The sequence below is a fragment of the Chaetura pelagica genome, unplaced genomic scaffold (assembly GCF_000747805.2).
Source record: "Chaetura pelagica isolate M959 unplaced genomic scaffold, ChaPel_1.0 scaffold463, whole genome shotgun sequence".
NCBI classification, from domain to species: domain Eukaryota; kingdom Metazoa; phylum Chordata; class Aves; order Apodiformes; family Apodidae; genus Chaetura; species Chaetura pelagica.
This window is the reverse complement of record NW_009952816.1, coordinates 69,035-87,561: the sequence shown is the minus strand read 5'-3', so window position 1 is coordinate 87,561 and position 18,527 is coordinate 69,035. Positions and strand designations below refer to the sequence as shown.

At 47.1% G+C, this 18,527-nt stretch overlaps 1 protein-coding gene across 3 annotated transcripts in view; it reads left to right on the top strand.

Moving 5' to 3' along the window:
- Positions 1-13,232: 13,232 nt before the first annotated feature.
- GATAD2A (GATA zinc finger domain containing 2A) overlaps positions 13,233-18,527 on the top strand; it is a 16,856-nt gene continuing 11,561 nt past the window's right edge. For all 3 annotated transcript variants that reach the window (XM_009995060.1, XM_009995059.1, XM_009995058.1), the window contains exon 1: positions 13,233-13,498. In XM_009995060.1, coding sequence (XP_009993362.1) covers positions 13,236-13,498 — 263 coding nt within the window. In that variant the 5' untranslated portion in view covers positions 13,233-13,235. The remainder of the gene's footprint in view (positions 13,499-18,527) is intronic.

Below are 18,527 nucleotides of genomic sequence, written 5' to 3'. Positions count from 1 at the left end.
ACTCCCCCTGTGCTGGAGGGGCCATGTTGTGCCAGCCTCCCAGCAGAGCTGGTGCAGATCCTCCCTCCCACTGCGACCTTCACCAGTCCTGTTCAGCACTTATCTCTACCAGGCAGAATAATTCCTTTTTAAATTATTTTGTCATTCCCCCCTCCTCACCCCCAGCCGTGTTACAACTTGTGCCTTCCTGCTCCCTTCCATCATGTCCTAGGTGGATGGTTGGACTCGGTGATCTGAGAGGTCTTTCCCAGTCAGGACCATTCTGTGGAATTCTGTCTGGTGGTGGTGCCTGTCACAGCCCAGCACCTCGTGCCTGTGCTCTGTGTGTTGCTTTTTGTCGTCTCTGGTGATGAAGAAGTGTTTGTTCGTGTCCAGATGCAAGAGGAGCACTGTGGAAGTGCTGCCGTGTCTGTTGGGTTTTGTAGCTCTGCTGAAGGCCCTGAAGTAGCTGTTGCAATGGTTTTCAATGGGCCTCTAATTAGAAAAGCATTGGACTAATAGGATGAGCTATAATTAGCAGGACCTGCCCTCTAGATAGCTAATCAGGGACTAGGATACCCTTGTATATCCATTCATTGAGTTTCTCTATGTGCACTTTCATGACAATTTGTTTAACCTATTGGAACCTTTTGGGGTGCTTAATATGGTAAAAGAGAGATGATGTTCCAGGCAAAACCTGCCAGCTTTTGGGACAAGGTGACCTCTGAGTTTGGTCAAAGGGGAAGACACTTTGATCCTTGGGGGAGTGTTGGAGGAGTGACCCTTAACAGCCCTTCTCCCCTACCCAGAGAGGAGGACTCGAAGTTGGTGAGCTGTTGTCCTGCCTTCTAGACAAAAGAAAACAGCTCTACAACTTTTTTTGAGGAGGGAAATGACTCAGTTCTTGGTGGCTTAGTAGAAATAAGAGGCTGGGCTTCCAAGGAGTCATCTTGGCAGCCAGTGTGGATCCAGGGCTGTGCTCCACCTCCAGCCAGCACTGCTCTGCCCGCCCCACTGGCCGACCATGGCTGGGGACTGGGAATGGGACTGGCTTTGTGCCAGGCACCTCTGCTGGGGTCAGGGGTGTCTGACTCTGCTGGTGCTGCTGGCACAGGTAACTGTCCATCCTGTGGTGTGGCAGAACAAGTTGCTTTCTCCAACCAAGCAGTGTGGGTTCCTCCCCTCGGTGTTTTCAGGGAGGGAAGGTTTGGATGTTGTACCCTGTGTGTACAGGCTCATAAAAGGATTATTGTGAAGCACAAGCAAGTGTTGGTCAGCAGGAGCTTTTCTGGAGTGAGAAGCAGATAAACCCAGGAGTGTGTTTTTCAGAATTACATACTGTCCTGTGGGATAAAAACTTCTCCAAGGAGTCTTTTCTCCTCTCCTTTCTCTGTTTTACGTGCAACTTCATGGAAGCTTCTCCAGGGTGGGATGATGCAGTCCCAAGTATGACCAGGAGGACAAGGGTATGGGTGGTGGTCATACCCCTCCAAAACCTCCAGCTGTGTTTAGCCAGTGTGCCCAGCTCATCATTAGAACTTGCTCTGATATTATTTAAGTAAAAACAACAAATTGTCACTAAATTGCTGAACTGAGCCTGTGTGAGATCTGGTGTCACTTCCAAAGATACACAAGGTCACAGGCACTTTGACAGTGTGACCTTCCTGTTGGTAACATGGGACAAGTACTGCTGTGTTTGCTTCTTCTTACTGACTATTAAAATGCTCACCCAGGGGCCTACTGCTTGTGGGACAAACTAAGAGCTGAAAACCTTCATGAAACCAGGCTTTTTTCCCTGGTCTGTCTTTAAAGCAGCACATCACTTCAGCTGGTGTCACAGCCCCCTTGGGAAGGAGTGAAGGAATTTCTTTCTGTAGATGTGTCTGCAAGGGCTGTTCTCCTGCATGCACACAGGGACCTGGGCTGCTTTTGTCCAAGAAGTGCAGTGGGGAGGTGGCACAGAGGCTGCTTTGCCTTGCCCTGAGCAGTCCTGTGGTCCTGGCTGGCAGGAGCGATGCAGATCTCCTCGAGGGAAACTGTCAGTTAGAAATGGGAATATTGGTTCCGGTGGGTGTTTGAGTCAAACCAGAGATAATGAGAAACAGTTGGTTTCCTCTTAGAGTGTTAACCTAAGGAGCAAAGACTGAAGAAACACAGAGTAAGAAAAGCAGTAACTTTAAAATGCATTTGCTTGTGCTTTTGTTTGGAATCCAAAAGCATCTGAACACCAGCCTGGCTTGTAGTTCCTTCCCAGTTAAAAAAGAGGGATGCAGTGGTCTCCTCTGGCACAGGGGTCTTGATGTTTAAGGACCAGTGTCTCATCAGCAAGCATGTTTGGGGTGAAGTGGTGGGCATGGCAGCAATACAGGTGTTCCTAACCTACCTGTATCCTAACGGGCTTGTCTCTTCCTTCAGGATCCTCCCTGCAGTCACTTTCAGACACTCAGCCTGGCCAGGATCCCACTGGGAACCCATGAACTTCACTGACAGGTAGGAGCTGTGGTCAGAGGGAGGACAGACATCCCATGTGCCCTGGTGGGTGCTGAAAATGGGGAGCTGGGCTGGGAGGGTGGAATTGTCCAGTGGGTTTTTGCACCCCAGCTCCTGCTTTATCAGGGAGGACAAGGAGGAGCTGTAGAGGATCTCGGAGATTAAACTTGGATGAGGATTTGGTGCCTGGGCCTTAACCAAAAGTCACCTTTTCCCTTAGCACTTAATCCACATGCTGGTGTAGGTAAATCTCCCTCCTTCACTGAGGGACACAGAAGTTTCACTTCCTTTTAACTGAGCATTCACAACAGCTGCACGATATTGTCAGTCTTGAGCAAGAGGAGAAACAAAAGCAAATGCACAGAAATTCCTCCCTTGAGGCTTTCTGTATATTTTGATCATTTGTACAAACCCCAGAAGAAAAACTGTGAATGGAACTGAAATTTCTGCAGGGATCTTGTAGCTCTGGCAGTGCTCTAGGGGCAGAGCCACAGGAAAGCTCTCTTGGTCAGCTGTCCCCTGCCTTTGGTGCTCACCTCTCAGACCATTTCATAAATACCAATTTCAGGATTTATCCAGTGTTTTTTTTCCCCTCCAAAACACATATTGCCAGGGCCCCCATGATCAGTGCCAACGTTTCTGATCTTCACTTTTCTTCCCTTCTCATTTTCTCTGCTCTTGGTGTTGGTGTCTCTGCTCACAGATTTATTCATTTGGTTTATTGTGTTTTACTAGAGTTAACTTCAGAACTAACACTGTGCAAGCCATGAGCACCACTGATTATTTTATTTTTGGCTATTTATTCCATAAGTTCCCAAGTCCTGCCAAGGCAGTGCCATCTTTCTTGAGGCCAAAAGACTAAATTAAATCATAAAAAACCCTTTCTTAAAGACACCAGTCAGAGGTGAAGGAATAGGAGTAACACACTCAGATGTCTTTACTATAGGCATGGAAGTTTCTGAATCTGCTCTCTTGTTCTGTGAGTTATCATCATAAAACAGCTGAACTGCATTAATATTATCAACTTGTTACCCTGCATTTTGACCCATAATTGAAACAGGTATTTAATGGCTCTCCTGCACTGAGGAATCTCCATGATTTTTTTGGTAGGACAAAGCCCAGACATGGTCATTAGCAGATTTCCTGCCCAGTCCTTTGTAGACAAAAATAGAGCCATAAAACTTGGGGGAGAATTCAGGTCAGACAAATCCCTTGTGGAATGACTGTAGGTAGTACCCTCTAAAAACACCTCTTTTAACCCAAAGCAGTGGAACTTAGAATTAATATATTTTTCAGGTTTCTCTTTAGAACATCAATTGGTAAATACAGGTAATTCCTTAGTTGTTAAAAGTCTTTCTTTTGGTGCCTTGTCCTTTGTATCCACATATATCCCTTCCCTCTGTGGTTGCACTGGGGCTGTGCTCAATAGTTTATGCATTGGTTGAACATGAATCCAGAGCACAGCACTTCTTGGAGAGGAGAGATGCTGGAGCCAGCTGGGATGGTCTGTGTGCACAGGGAGCCTCCCTCCTCTGAAGTTTTTAAAATGCAGAGAACCAAGGAATTGCCCGTTATTATCATATGCACAGCATGTGGTGCTGGAAAAGCTGATTGTTATTGTGACTGGGTATTTAAAGATGCTAATTTTTCTGCTCTTGTATTAAAATAAATGAACCAACCTAGAGCCCTCCTTTAATAAGCAGCATACATTAAATGGGGAGGGGGCTGGGGGGGAAAGGAGGGAGGATCTGATTGCAGTCGATGGTGCCTTTACTTTGTATTTAAATCAAAGAAAAGTTTAAATCAAGTTGCAGTCCTTTAAGTGAAAGGTTCTATTTTGGAGTCAAAATAAACACTGGCTGAAGAGTTTGTAATGATTAGTTAGTATCCATGAGGATGTGCCTGGAGAATCCATACCTGGAGGAAAGGCAGAGCCCTTCTCAGCCAGATAGTAGCTGGTGTCTTCCAACAGGATTATTTGGCTTTTCATTCCTCTTCCTTCTCTGCCTCCTGTGAGTGAATTTCCCCAGCAAGCTCTGGGCTGACAATGACCCAACTCCATCCTGAGCCTGCAGTTCATCCCTGCAAACTGCAGCTGGGAATGGGGAGCAGGGAGCATGCGGAAAACTGGCAGAGCTTTGCAGAGCCAAGCAGGGAATCTGTGTCATTGTGGCAGGACTGGGAAGTGACAGGGTTGGTTGGTTGGTTGGTTTTTTTTCCAGGCTGAATACTCTGAGTAAAGAATAGCAACACTAGTAAAAAGTATTTAGGGGAAAAACCTGCTTTATGCATTTTTTTTAAAGGTGGCTTTATTATAATTATTTTTTCTGAGATCACTTTGATCACTTCTCTGAAGTTCTTAGCAAAATTTAGCAGATTAACAGCTTGATTTCTGCTGGTTCTCTCTTCCATCTGCACAGCTACATGTTTCACATCTACATGGAGCTTTTTCTTAAGAATCAATGCTTCTCTCTCTGTTGTTCAGAGCACTGAGATAGGGGTCAGACTCCACACTTCTTTAATAAATAGAGCCAAAACTGAGCCATCATAGTGATTTTACTTTAAGGTGAGTTGACACACGTAGCACAGAAGGCAGCAGGATGGTTTGTGGGACCTCAGCTCCCAAAGTCCCATTTCTGGCCAGATACAGAACTTGATGTTTGTGGTGCTCAGAGCTCAACTTCAGCGCCTTTCCACAAATGTTTTATCTGTCCTTTTTGGTAAATATTTAGTCAAAACTGGGGCTGAATTGCTTCCTACTGCCCTGTGATGACTGGGAGCAGTTGCAGCGTGGGCACAGCACGTGCCTCAGTGCCTGCGCCCTGGGGTGGAAGAAGCAGCTCCAGGTGCTCCCCCCCAAAACCAGGCACCAGGAGCAGCCCTGGGGACGTGGTGCCTGTTTTCAGGGCAGGGTAGGATCCCCATACCCCCCCACTTGTTTCCCTGCAGCAATTCCTTGAGCTGGCACCCCTGAAAATGCCACTTCCCTGCTTTGCCCACGTGTTGGGAGAACTTTGCTGCCTCCAGATGCCCCAAACTTCCACAGGCTCCCATCTCCCTTTTTTTAATCACAAGCACTTAAAACAATCCTGAGCGAGCTCTATTTATTTATTTGCTTTGTTGGTTGGTTTGTCCTCCCCCCCTGAATACTTCAAGAAGGGGGGGAGGAAATCATCCTGTGCCAGCACAGGAGAGGGAAGCAGGGGCCGGGTGAGCAGCGTGGGAGCCTGGCAAGGGAAGGGTTAAGGGCTGCCATTTTGTTATGTAACACCCTTAATGGACATATCGGTGAATGGCACCAAAATGGCAGGACTTAACCCTTGGTGGGCTGTGGTGCTCAGCCTGGGAGCCTCTCCCAATCCCCCCCGCCCCTCCCTGCAGCTGGAAGGGGGGCTCCAGCACTTCCTCCTGCTTCCCTTTGTTTGGGTTGGTGGGTTTGGTTGAGGTTTGTTTGGGTTTTTTGGTGGTTTGGGGGGGGATTTTTTGGTTTGGTGTGGGGGTTTTGTTTTTAGGTCTCATGGCATGGAAATGATGGCTGAGGGAGCAAAGGGATCAACCCACTTCTCACTGCTTTTTGTTGCCTGCATCAGGGGAAGGATGGAGATTATTTTTTGGTTGCCCAGTTGAATTCTGGTGCAGGGTGATTCATTTTTTTATTTTTATTTTTTTTTCAGCCCACAGAATAACCAGGATTCTTGCCCACTTGCACTAATTTAGTCTTTAAAAAAAACACATGAAATCTAGTCCTTACTTTGGCTTTCTAAAGTTTATTGTGCCAAGGTTGTGAACTTCTCCATGTGTGTGCACAGAAATACACATGGATCCACACACTCAATGGCACACATGGACACACAGACACATTTTAGTGACTTTTTTCAGGACATCTCACTTCTGGCTTCATGAGGAATGAGTAGATAAGGAAAAAAACCCCCACCACTTGTGACATAACAAGAAATGAAGCTTGGTTGAAACGGGGACTTCTTGTTGAGAGTTTTGACATCCTGCTGGGAGAAATGAACCTCTGGGCATCCTGGGGAGGGTGTGTGGGGATGGCTGTGCTTGCAGGAGCTGTGCATGTCGGGGCTGTGCTGGGGAACAGGCATCTGGTCACTCCATGTTTGATAAACTACCTTTAGAAAACACTCCTCGAGGGGCATTCAGGGAGTCTTAACCTCTCCCTTTCCTCCTCTGGAACCTTTATTGTGTTTTGTTTTGTTGGTTTTTTTTCTTCTCTTCTGCTGTAAAAGTTTCCAGATGATGCTGGGAAGAAGGTTGTTGATTTTTTAAATTTATTTATTTTGCTACCCAAAAGAGTGAGTATCAGCCAGGGTTGGTGTGTGGCTGCACTGGGACTCCAGCCTGGCTGCAGGTGCTTTGTGCCAAACCTGCATCTGCTGCTGTTGCTCAGCAGCACTGCTGATGCCTCCAGCAGAGTCAGGTTGTGATTTTAACTTCACTCCTTTTAACTCTGAATGACCAAGTTGTGCTAAAACTTAAGCAGAACTGCTTCTCTGTGAGGGAATGACTTGGAGTTTGTACAAGGAAGTTATAAATCATGACCAGGAGAGAGGAGGCAATGCAGAGAGCCCTGAATGTGATGTGGGGAGATGGGGAAGTGTACATTACAAGCAGCAAGCAAGGTGTGGTGATTATGATTATTTTTTTTTCCCCCCCTCCTTAATTGTGGTTTTGTCTCCACGTACCATGTCAGTGATCTCTGTGTGCATCAAACCTGTTTCAGCTGCCATCCCAGCTGCCTCTTCATGCCCTGGTTGGGCAACAGGCGGGTGAGCCGGGCACGGCTTCTGCAGCTGCTCAGGTTCATTCCAGGCTGGGACACACATCTGGAAAAATCAGCACCAAATAATTAATTTCCCAAGCCTTAAACTAAAACTTTCTGAGGTTGTTTGTTTTGGTTTTTTTTCCTCTGCTCTTGTCTTTTCCCTGCAACAGCAAAAGCAGGAGAGCAGGTGGTGGCTGCAGCACCTCCAGCCCTTTGCAAGGGGCTGGGCTGTGTGTCACAGTGTCCTACACATCCCTGCTGGAAAAGACACTGGTTTGTGTCTTGCTGCTCTGCTCTTTGGAAGGAGGAAGGGTTTGGAAGATGACAAGGGAGCTCTTTTGACCCTTTTCCTGATGGGAAGCATGCAGGTGGCATCACAAGCCTCCATGATGTTTACCAGGCTAGCATAAATAGGTTGTGAATTCAGGACGTTTGGGCTTTTTTCCTGTTGTCACTGTGCTCAGAAGGCAGCTGGGCTGCATGGGGGGAATTTTTTATAAGGCTTCAGGGTGACCAGTGGAGTGGCCTCCAGTCTGAGGAGTTTGCTGCAGTTTTGTGGTGTATTTAACTGCCTCTTGAATTGATGGTGATAGTGAATCTGTTACAGTGATAGCACTTACAGCTGAGTATTTGCTCCTTAAGTCCTGGACACTCCACCCTGAGCTATACCACTCCTTGTAATAAAAAGCAGAACCTTCCATAAAATTTAAAATTTACTGTCTAATCCTTGCTTTCTCTTCCTGCTTTCAAATAAAAGATTGAGTTGAGTTGAACTGAAGTGGTTCGTGTTGGTCAGTTCTTGGTGGAGAAGCAGAAGTGGGGATTTCTGGAGCAGCTTCAGAAGTGATATGTTAGCTTTGAAATGGCCTGGATAGTTTGAAACATCAGCTGATTGATTCCCATCTGGTGGAATGAATTGGTGAAGGTGCTGTCTCCATAAATCCAGCAGACTTCAAGGGCTGGTCACAGAGTGTACTGATTGTAGGAGGGTTGGACTAGGTGACCTTTAGAGGTCCCTTCCAACCCAAGACATTCTGTGATTCCATGGTTCTATGATGCTATGATTCTCTGGTAAGGTGCTGTTTAACAGGGGTGCTGAAGTCTCCTCTGACACTGCTGTGTCCTCCTCAAGTGCTGATTAAACAAACTCCTGGATTTGCCACCAGGAGGAAGTTTTCTTCCCAGGTGTGTTTGCATTTCTCTTGCCTCCTTGTGCAAGGAGCCTCTCCATTACCAAGGACATCATCCTTGCTGGTGCAGGTCCTTGCAGGTGACTATTTCTCCTCCTCTCTTCCAGGGCTCTCCTCTGGTTTTAACCTTTTCCTACAGACCTTGAGTTTAGGCTTTTTTGGGAAGTGGTTTGGAGTCTGCTGCATGGAACAGACACTGTCAGGGACCCACCTAAACTGCAAACCTGCTTCTTGGTGCCCTCTGACTTGCAGGAGATGGGGCCCAGCTGATGCCCACTAAACTCTCTGACATCACCAGTTTTCATCTCTTTTCCTGAAAAGATGCAGAACAGCTTTTTAAAGGAAATCCTCAGTATTTTGTCTCCTTTTTATCTTCTCCCCCTCTTCTCTCAGCACTACATTACTTTTTCTTTAGGTCTCTCTGCTTCTTCATCCAGCTCAGCAAATTGTTTTCCAGTGTTATTTCCTGAAAGGGTTAAAACTACTTTAGGGAACTTGGCTTTAGGGCTCATCTACAAAAATATGGTTTAATCACTATTGTGGGGAGGGAACTGCACAACCAGATCCCTCTGTTACACTAATCTAAACCTTGAGCCTGTGCTTGGAATCTCCAGATTCAGCTGTAAAAATCTGAGTGCAATCTCATCCCAAGGTCTCTCCAGTAATGTAGATCTTCCCAACAGGCTGTTTTGGTCGTGCTGTGAGCACTGCTCTTCTCTCTGGCAGTCACTGTCCCCACTTGCTGCTTTCCAGCCTCATTGTGACAAGATGCTCTGAATTTTTAACAAAAACTTGGGAGTGAATCCATTCCTCGAAGGAAAATGTAGGTGCTGCTTTTTGGTTGTGTGAGTTAAGGAATGTGCAGGGAAGCTGAGGCCATTTCCTCGACAAAGTGAAGTTTGTCTGTCTGATAAGGGAGCAATGGCTGCAAGGAGAAATCACTCAAAACAGGTTGCCCAGGGAAGGTGTGGCTGCCCCATCCCTGGCAGTGTTGAAGGGCAGGTTGGATGGGGCTTGGAGCAACCTGGGCTGGTGGGAGGTGTCCCTGCCCATGCAGGGGGTTGGATCTAGATGATCCTTAAGGTCCTTTCCAACCCAAATCATTCCATGCTTCTATGTCACAGCTGCTGCCAGTTCATGGAGGAATTATAGGGTGCAAGATGTGGCCTTGAGAATTTGCAACAGGAAGAGTTTGTTGGGAGTGGTAGATGATCATCAGGGTGGTTGATCTGTCCAGTCTGACCCTGGTAAGGAGTTGGTGTATGGAGGGTTTGCCCCTGGAAGGGCTCGGAGGGGAATGCTCTGGGGCCCATCACCTTGGGATGAGCTGTCCTGGTTGGCTGGAAAGCAGGTGCTCAGTGACATGTTCAGGATCCATTCCCTGCCTGGGTGTTAGGATTTTAACTGTGTTCATTTTTTAATAAAACTCAGTGCTCAGGAGATGCGGATCATTCATTTCCAGGGCTTGTGATGTTAACTCAGGTGAGTGAGATCCAGCTGTGAGTGATCAGGGCTGTGCCTGGCAGCTCTTTGTGTGCTGTGCTAGGAGATAAATACCCCCGTGCAGCTCAGGATGCTGCTGCTTTTCCCCATCAAAGCTGGGAAAAGAGGAGTAGAAACCCAGTGTGGTGTGAGTGTTGGAGAAGTGTGGAGTGCCTGAAGTGCTGCTGTAGGATCAGCACAGGCTGCTGGAGTTGCTGCTTCTCATCCCTGCGAGGCTGGAGAGTATGAAGATGCTGAAAATAAATCCAGATCAGGGTTTAAGGAGGTTTCCTCCTGACTAAGCAGTCTTGCTCCAAGAAAGTCCCTGTGATTGATGGCCCAGCTCTACCTCAGCTGGGCAGTAGCTGCCCTGCCTGCTCCTTTGTTTCAGCCCTGGGCTCAGAGGCGTTTGCACTGAATTAACAGGAATAAGATTTGTGATTCCTGGTCAGGCTCGTTCAGGGGGAGAAGCAGTTGCTGGATTGTCCAGTTAGAAGCCCAGCATTCTTGAGGCTGTTGGGGTTTGGAAGAGGCTGTTCCCTGTCAGCTGGGAAGCTCCGAGCTGGGCTGAAATGAAAGCCTTGGTGCTGGGCTCTGCACCCACTGCCACAAACACCAGCAGTGACTTCACCTTCCTGTAAAACACACCTTGCTTCTGCTGCTTTGAGTTCAACCACCCTGTAAATGCAGATCAGCTGAGGGGAGGTGTGTATTGACTGTGATTTTAAACAGATATCCCCCCCCAAAAAAATATATATATATTACCTATTTCATCCACCACCATGCAGAGAAACTTATGGTCACTTTTCCAGAGCTTATAGCAGCAAAATGGCCATTGCACATAATGCTCGTGTGACATGGTTGAATAACGGGGTGGTGGGGGGTGAGCAGAGGTTAATTATGTTATGTAATTATGTTAATCTCACGCCGCTGAAAACATTTCAAAGACTTTGTTCAACTCTTGTGTGCTGGCCTTGCTCTCAAAATCCATTTTAAAAGGAGTGTGTGTGTGTGAATCCGGGATGGGAGGAATGCTTCAAATTAATTGATTGATTAAAAATTGCGGAGGGGGGTGTATTTCTCTGCCTCTCTCCCCACCCCACTCTGTGCCATCCCCTTGGTGCCTGGTGTCCCTGAGCACCCTGAGGGTTGGAGGAGGAGAAGGAGGAGGAGGAAGAGGAGGAGGAGGATGCTGCGGGTGCCCGGGCAGGGTGAGCCCCGCTGCGGGTAAAGAGGAGTAGAAACCCAGTGTGGTGTGAGTGTTGGAGAAGTGTGGAGTGCCTGAAGTGCTGCTGTAGGATCAGCACAGGCTGCTGGAGTTGCTGCTTCTCATCCCTGCGAGGCTGGAGAGTATGAAGATGCTGAAAATAAATCCAGATCAGGGTTTAAGGAGGTTTCCTCCTGACTAAGCAGTCTTGCTCCAAGAAAGTCCCTGTGATTGATGGCCCAGCTCTACCTCAGCTGGGCAGTAGCTGCCCTGCCTGCTCCTTTGTTTCAGCCCTGGGCTCAGAGGCGTTTGCACTGAATTAACAGGAATAAGATTTGTGATTCCTGGTCAGGCTCGTTCAGGGGGAGAAGCAGTTGCTGGATTGTCCAGTTAGAAGCCCAGCATTCTTGAGGCTGTTGGGGTTTGGAAGAGGCTGTTCCCTGTCAGCTGGGAAGCTCCGAGCTGGGCTGAAATGAAAGCCTTGGTGCTGGGCTCTGCACCCACTGCCACAAACACCAGCAGTGACTTCACCTTCCTGTAAAACACACCTTGCTTCTGCTGCTTTGAGTTCAACCACCCTGTAAATGCAGATCAGCTGAGGGGAGGTGTGTATTGACTGTGATTTTAAACAGATATCCCCCCCCAAAAAAATATATATATATTACCTATTTCATCCACCACCATGCAGAGAAACTTATGGTCACTTTTCCAGAGCTTATAGCAGCAAAATGGCCATTGCACATAATGCTCGTGTGACATGGTTGAATAACGGGGTGGTGGGGGGTGAGCAGAGGTTAATTATGTTATGTAATTATGTTAATCTCACGCCGCTGAAAACATTTCAAAGACTTTGTTCAACTCTTGTGTGCTGGCCTTGCTCTCAAAATCCATTTTAAAAGGAGTGTGTGTGTGTGAATCCGGGATGGGAGGAATGCTTCAAATTAATTGATTGATTAAAAATTGCGGAGGGGGGTGTATTTCTCTGCCTCTCTCCCCACCCCACTCTGTGCCATCCCCTTGGTGCCTGGTGTCCCTGAGCACCCTGAGGGTTGGAGGAGGAGAAGGAGGAGGAGGAAGAGGAGGAGGAGGATGCTGCGGGTGCCCGGGCAGGGTGAGCCCCGCTGCGGGTCGCCTGCTGCCGGCTCAGACTGGTTTCTGGAAAGTGCTTTGTCTCGCAGGCTGCATCCTGGGAAGGGTCATGTGGAGCCCAGTGATGTCATGGGATCAAAGCCTGACTCAGCTCCGCGTCCCATGGGTGGGTGTTTGTGCCGTGGGTGGGTGTCCCATGGGTAGGTGTCCACAGGTACCCAAGTGTGGGCTGAGATGTCAGAGCCCACGCGGAGCAAAACTTCCCGCGACTCCGGCAGGCGAGGAGTTAAGGCTGGTTCCCCCAGCCCAGCACTTCCTCTGCTGCCTGGAAAAGCCTGGCTCCTGGTGGAAAAGCCTGGATCCCTCAGCAGGAGCTGAGAAACTTTGAGAAGGACAGAGGCAGTGCCTGGACACAGGCTGTCAGGAAATCTGGAAGGCTCCCTGTGCAGGGTGTGAAGGTCCTTCTCCCCGTGCTGTCTGATTCCCGAAACTCCCAATCCAGCTCAGGTCCTCAGAAAGGCATGGCAGCAGTCCCAGGGAGATCCTAATCTAGAATTTTGTAATTGCCTTTATTTGCATGTCAGGCAAATGCATACATTCTTCCTGCCTTTTGGTAAAGAGCCAAACTTTTTTCATGGTGGGGGTTTGTATATTCTCCTGTGCCCTAATACAGGCTCCTGGGTTAGGTTGTTGGGTTTTTTCTTCCTTGGTGAGTCTAGTTTATGCTCAGTGAGGTTTGTCTGTGTGTTCCTGTTTTGCTTTTTGGCTTGTTTGTGTTTGCTTAACATAAAAAGTGTGAGCAGGGTGATGCTGGGTGCTTAACAGCTTCAGCCTGAGATGTATGTTGAAGATAGGGCAAGTGAACAACCTGGCACAGCTTTTATTGCTCTTTCTGAACTTCTTTTGCAGTAACCACTGCACTTTGCCCTGTTTTGAAATTAAGGTGTTTTGTCCAACTTACTTTTTTTTTCTTTTTTTAACTCCTTTATGTCTCCTCTCTCCCCAGAGCCTCACAATGACAGAGGAAGCATGCAGGACTCGGAGTCAGAAACGAGCCTTAGAACGTGAGGTACCGCACAACGATGTGGACAGTAAAAAAATAAAGATGGAGAAAGGACTGTTAGGAGCAGAGATCAATGCTGAAGGCGACATGAAAATAAAGACAGATCCTGCAGCTGGAAAAGTGCAAGGATTATTAAAAAGTGGAGAGGTGAAAGCAACCATTAAAGTGGAGGTTCAGACGGGAGATGAGCCTGTGGACATGAGTACCTCAAAAAGGTGAGTTACGACCTACGTGCTCCAGTTGCACTGTAACTTTTGGGTTACCAGCACAGTAAAGTGTGGGCAGATGGTGCTGAGAAGAAGTTATCTGCATTGTAAAGGTAGAGGGGATGGAAGCCCCATCCCTGGAAGTGTTGAAGGGCAGTTTGGTTGGGGCTTGGAGCAACCTGGGCTGGTGGGAGGTGTCCCTGCCCATGCAGGGGGGTTGGAACTAGATGATCCTTAAGGTCCCTTCCAACCCAAACCAGTCTGTGATTCTATGAAATTTGAACGTGTGTGTTGCATCTGGCTCCTCATGTGAGGTTTAGCAGCTTCTTCTCTGTAACTCCCTCCCTGGTTTTCCTTCCACAAGCTTTGACAGCAGTGGCAGCTGTGATGAGCAGCTGAGTAAAGAAAGTCTTGAATAGAAGAACGTACAAGTTACAAAGAGGATGTGCTTTGAGCTACTGATTGAGATTTATGTGAGGAAGAGGGCTTGGGTTTCTTTAACTGAGCTGTGATATAGGCAAAATAATAGATTATAATTGTCTGCACAGAGGCATTTTAATTGCAACTTGATTCTTCCTGACAGAGCAGTATGTATGGATAAGCCTGACTTTCTCCTTCAAGTACCTTGTGGATTTTGACTCTAGAAGTGTTCTGAAAAGAGAGCACCTGTCTCTGCAGGACAAGTTCTCAGTGCTTTTTTGCAAGTCCAGCCTCTGAGAGGTCTGAATTTTGACATCTGAAAGCATGAATTCAAAGTTCCTTATCACTTTGGTGAATTTTATTACAGAAGTGTAAAGCTTCTCTTTTGACTTACAGATGAGACAGATGCATGAACTGGGTGGTTCTGACATACAGCTCTATGGGCCTCACTTTAAAGCCAGATTCCAAGTTCTCCACCATATTTCTAAGACAGATTCTGGCTGTACCAGGATAAAAATTTGGTCAGAAATTCTCTGTCCCTGATGTTGGCCCTTTCAGAGTTTAGCTTTTGTCTTCCTAGTGCAGTAAGATCCAATATATTGAGCAGGAAGCCTGGTTTATTCCTCGTTTATTCCTGGTTCTGACACCAGCTGATGCTGAAGTGGTAACATGTAAGAAAAGAACTGAGACCTTCCTGTCTGTGCAAAAGGGCTTTAACAGTTCTGGGAGTAACAAATCCAGGGGCGTTGGGTATTGCAGCAGGGCATATTTAAGGTGTGAAGCTGAAAACACAAGATCCTTATCAACTGCTCGGGAATTATTGGGAGGAGGAGCATTTATGGGAGCTGCTGAGAAAATTGGTATCTTTGATGTTTGCTGGCAGTTCATCTGTAAACTTTTCCCAACTTTTGATGCTTTTCTCAGAGAAGTAACTGAAGAGCCTGATTATCCAAATGCAGCTTCAGTGTCTGTAAAACAAGATTCCTTCCCTCAGCCTGATGGGAGGAATGGGGAGAGTTTTTCAGCTTTCCCCATAAAACTTCTGCCAAAGGGACAATTATACACGTTGCTCAATTTGATATTTAGGAGGCACTTATGCCTTGCACAGAAGCAGCTAATTGGGGTGATGGATGACTTCCATGTCAAGCAGTTTTATTGTGCTGACTAGGAGTAAATCTCTGAGAGTGTCTTTTGGGCTTAATCGCTACCTCCTAATTACCACGAGCACGCACGCTCTGTGTTTGAAGGCTATCTGAGAGAGATTGCTCATACCAAAAACTGAATAAATTAGAATCAGGTATTCAGACTCTTTTTATTGCAGGACTTGCCCCCACATGCATATGCTCGTTGTGAATTTGGAATATTTTTTGAAATATGTGCTATGGCTTCTGCTCTGTCGGTGTCCGTCTCTGCTGCAAGACGCGCAAAAGGGGGGATGAACACAGGGCTGTGCATTTAACTTCCCAGAGAGCACCTGGAACAATAACACCTATTTAGAGGAGATGAGAGATCATCCTCTCTCTGGGCAGTGTTCTTATTTCAGGTGGTAACAGGATATTGTTGTATTCAGTTTCTGCAAGGAGGGAGAAGAGGTTTCCCCGAGACAAAAAATGAGTTTGCCTAAGGAGGCAGGCTGATCCCAAATCCACTGAAGTTAATAGTTATAATTAAGAAGGTCACAGGTAATAAACTCTTTGGCTAGTTTGTAAGTTGGAACTTTCATAATGCACATTTGTATAAAATTCTGAATAGGGAGGAATGAAACCCTGGGATCATCTCAAATGAGAAAAATGAGCCTGAATGTTTCTGCAAACTCCTGGAAGCAAAAGCAGCAGCTTCCCAGGTTCTGGGGTTCCTCTCCTGCTCCGTGGTGGTGCCTGTGGTCTGTGTGTGGCTCTGCTCCCAGAGCACAAACATGGTGCTGAGCAGCTGACCAGCCTCAGGATGCAAATATCTCCCAGCAAATGCAATCCGAGTATGGAGATGCCTGCGATACAGAGGCAGCTTGTCCCTGGATCAGCCTGATCCCTTGCATGTGTAAGAATACAATTGGCATCTGCAGGGAAGGTGGATTTTAATTTCATAAGGATTATTATTTTTTTTTTCCCTGTAAGTGTGAGATTTACCCTTCCAGACCTTTGATCTTTAGAGCAACTCAGCTCCCAGCTTTCAGAAGACCTGTGTCTTTAAAGCAGTTCAGCTGATTTTCTGAGGAGATGAAAAAAGAGCTGTTGCTCAAGATGACTGAGTTGCTACAAACTTCTTGGGTAAAATTCATGCTTAGTGGTGTATGATGGTTTGGCTTTTAAACTTCCTTAATGCTTTTAGAACTGAAAACATAATATTTTCCTTGGAAAAGGTGGCCCAGCAATAATCACAGTTTAGCAGACATGAGGCTGGTTGAATGGATTATCTTCCTGAAATCAGTTGATTTCCAAGATTTGAAACACAAGCCTGTCAAGATCTCTGTGTTAAACTTACAAATATTTTTCTTGTAATATTTTTTTTTCCTAAACCTTGAAGTGAAACTTAAAAATAGGGTCTGGTTTGAGTGCATTTTCTGATGCCAGAAGAAACAGAAGAAGGTCTGTAGTGGTAGAAGTCTTTGATGGGAGGTCACACGAGGCCAAACCAAAATCTTGCTCCTCTGCCTGGCGTTGTTGCAGCACTGGGAGCTGCCTGCACTGGGGTGTAATTATCCTGGATCCACTGCAGGGAATGGAATGGGAGGAAGGAGAGTCTTCCCCTCTTCCCCTCTTGATATGGACATGTCTCCCTTTACTGGGATGGTGAAATGATCAAACCTGGTTGAGTCTTAATGTCTTCCTGTGCTTTCAGGCCCTGCTTTCCCTTTCCTCTGCTTTTCCTCTCTCCTCTGTTCTTTCCTTCCCCTTAAATACATGAGTTTCCTACCATGTGTTGAGCAGGGAAGAATCTGAGGCTTTCTCCTGGAGCTGTCCTTGGATCATAGATTGGTTTGGGTAGGAAGGGACCTGAAAGATCAACTAAATCTAACCCCCCTGCATGGGCAGGGACACCTCCCACCAGCCCAGGCTGCTCCAAGCCCCATCCAACCTGCCCTTCAACACTGCCAGGGATGGGGCAGCCACAGCTTCCCTGGGCAACCTGAGCCAGGCTCTCACCACCCTCACACTCCACAGTTCCCTCCTCATGTCCAACCTAAATCACCCTCTTCCAGTTTCAATCCATCCCCCCTTGTCCTCTCCCTCCCTGCCCTTGTCCCAAGTCCCTCCCCAGCTTTCCTGGAGCCCCTTTAGGCACTGGAAGGTGCTCTAAGGTCTCCCTGGAGCCTTCTCTTCTTCAGGCTGAACATGCTGCATCACGTTGCATTTCTTGTCCCCCACATTCCTCTTCCTTCATCCATGGGATCTGTTCTGAGCATTTTTTTACCTGTGTTGGGTCTGTGGCTTCTGTTACCTCCTGTTCTGGGACTGTCACAAAACCGATGCCAAAGTTTCTTGGGGAAATGTGTTTTATTTTAAATGTAGACACAGTTTTAAAGTTTCCTTCCTTTATGTTCAGAGGAAGGGATGAAGTTTGTTTTGCTTCACTTTCACACCACAGACACTAGATCCATTCTTTGATCCCTGTAGATAAAACGTCTTCAGGGGGGGAAAAAAAATTCCCCACTGGATTACTTTTTCTTTCCTTGTTTGTCTTCCTTGCCAAATATTTTTGGATGAGAATGTGGAATGGACTGAGGCAAAACTGTTGCATATTTGCTAATGCAGATGAAGTCTGAGGAACAGTTGTGGTGCTTCCCTCAGTTACCTCCAGATGAGAAAAGGAGCTGGGATGAGGCAGGATGGGGCTGTCAGGCCCCTGCTCCACAGTGGGGGACTTGTCAGTTGTTCTGTAGCTTTGACCAAGTGAACTTTGCATTGATTTTTGGTTTTATATTTTTATTTTTATTTTTGTTTCTGGGGGAGGGGTGCTCCAAGGGGCATTTTAGAGCATGGTCTGTGAACAGAAGCTGATGTTTTGTGTAAGGCTTCTGGGTCAGTATGAACAAATGCAGAGACTGTTTGTTGAGATAGGGGAGCTCCAAGTCCTCTGAGCTGAAACCCAGAGCCAGCAGTTCCCAGGTATCTCTTTTTCTCTTACTAGGGTTAAGTTTAAACTTTGTCTTACTTAGTTGTACAGAATCATAGAATGGCAAAGGTTGGATGGGACCTTAAAGATCATCAGGTTCCAAACCCCCTGCATGGGCAGGGACACCTCCCACCAGCCCAGGTTGCTCCAAGCCCCATCCAACCTGCCCTTCAACACTGCCAGGGATGGGGCAGCCACAGCTTCCCTGGGCAACCTGGGCCAGGCTCTCACCACCCTCACACTCAAGAATTTCCTCCTAAAACTTCTTCATACCTCACTGAAACTTCTGTCTCACAGGAACATGGATCTCTATTTGGAGATGTGGATCTCTTAGCTGTTCTCTTTGAACTCTTCTGCTGTGGCTCCAGCAGATGGACATTTGACCATGGAGAAATGAGTGTTGGGGCATTAACTGTGGAGGCAGAGGCTCCCAAATTCCTCCTATGAAGACAGGCTGGGAGAGTTGGGGTGTTCAGCCTGGAGAAGAGAAGGCTCCAGGGAGACC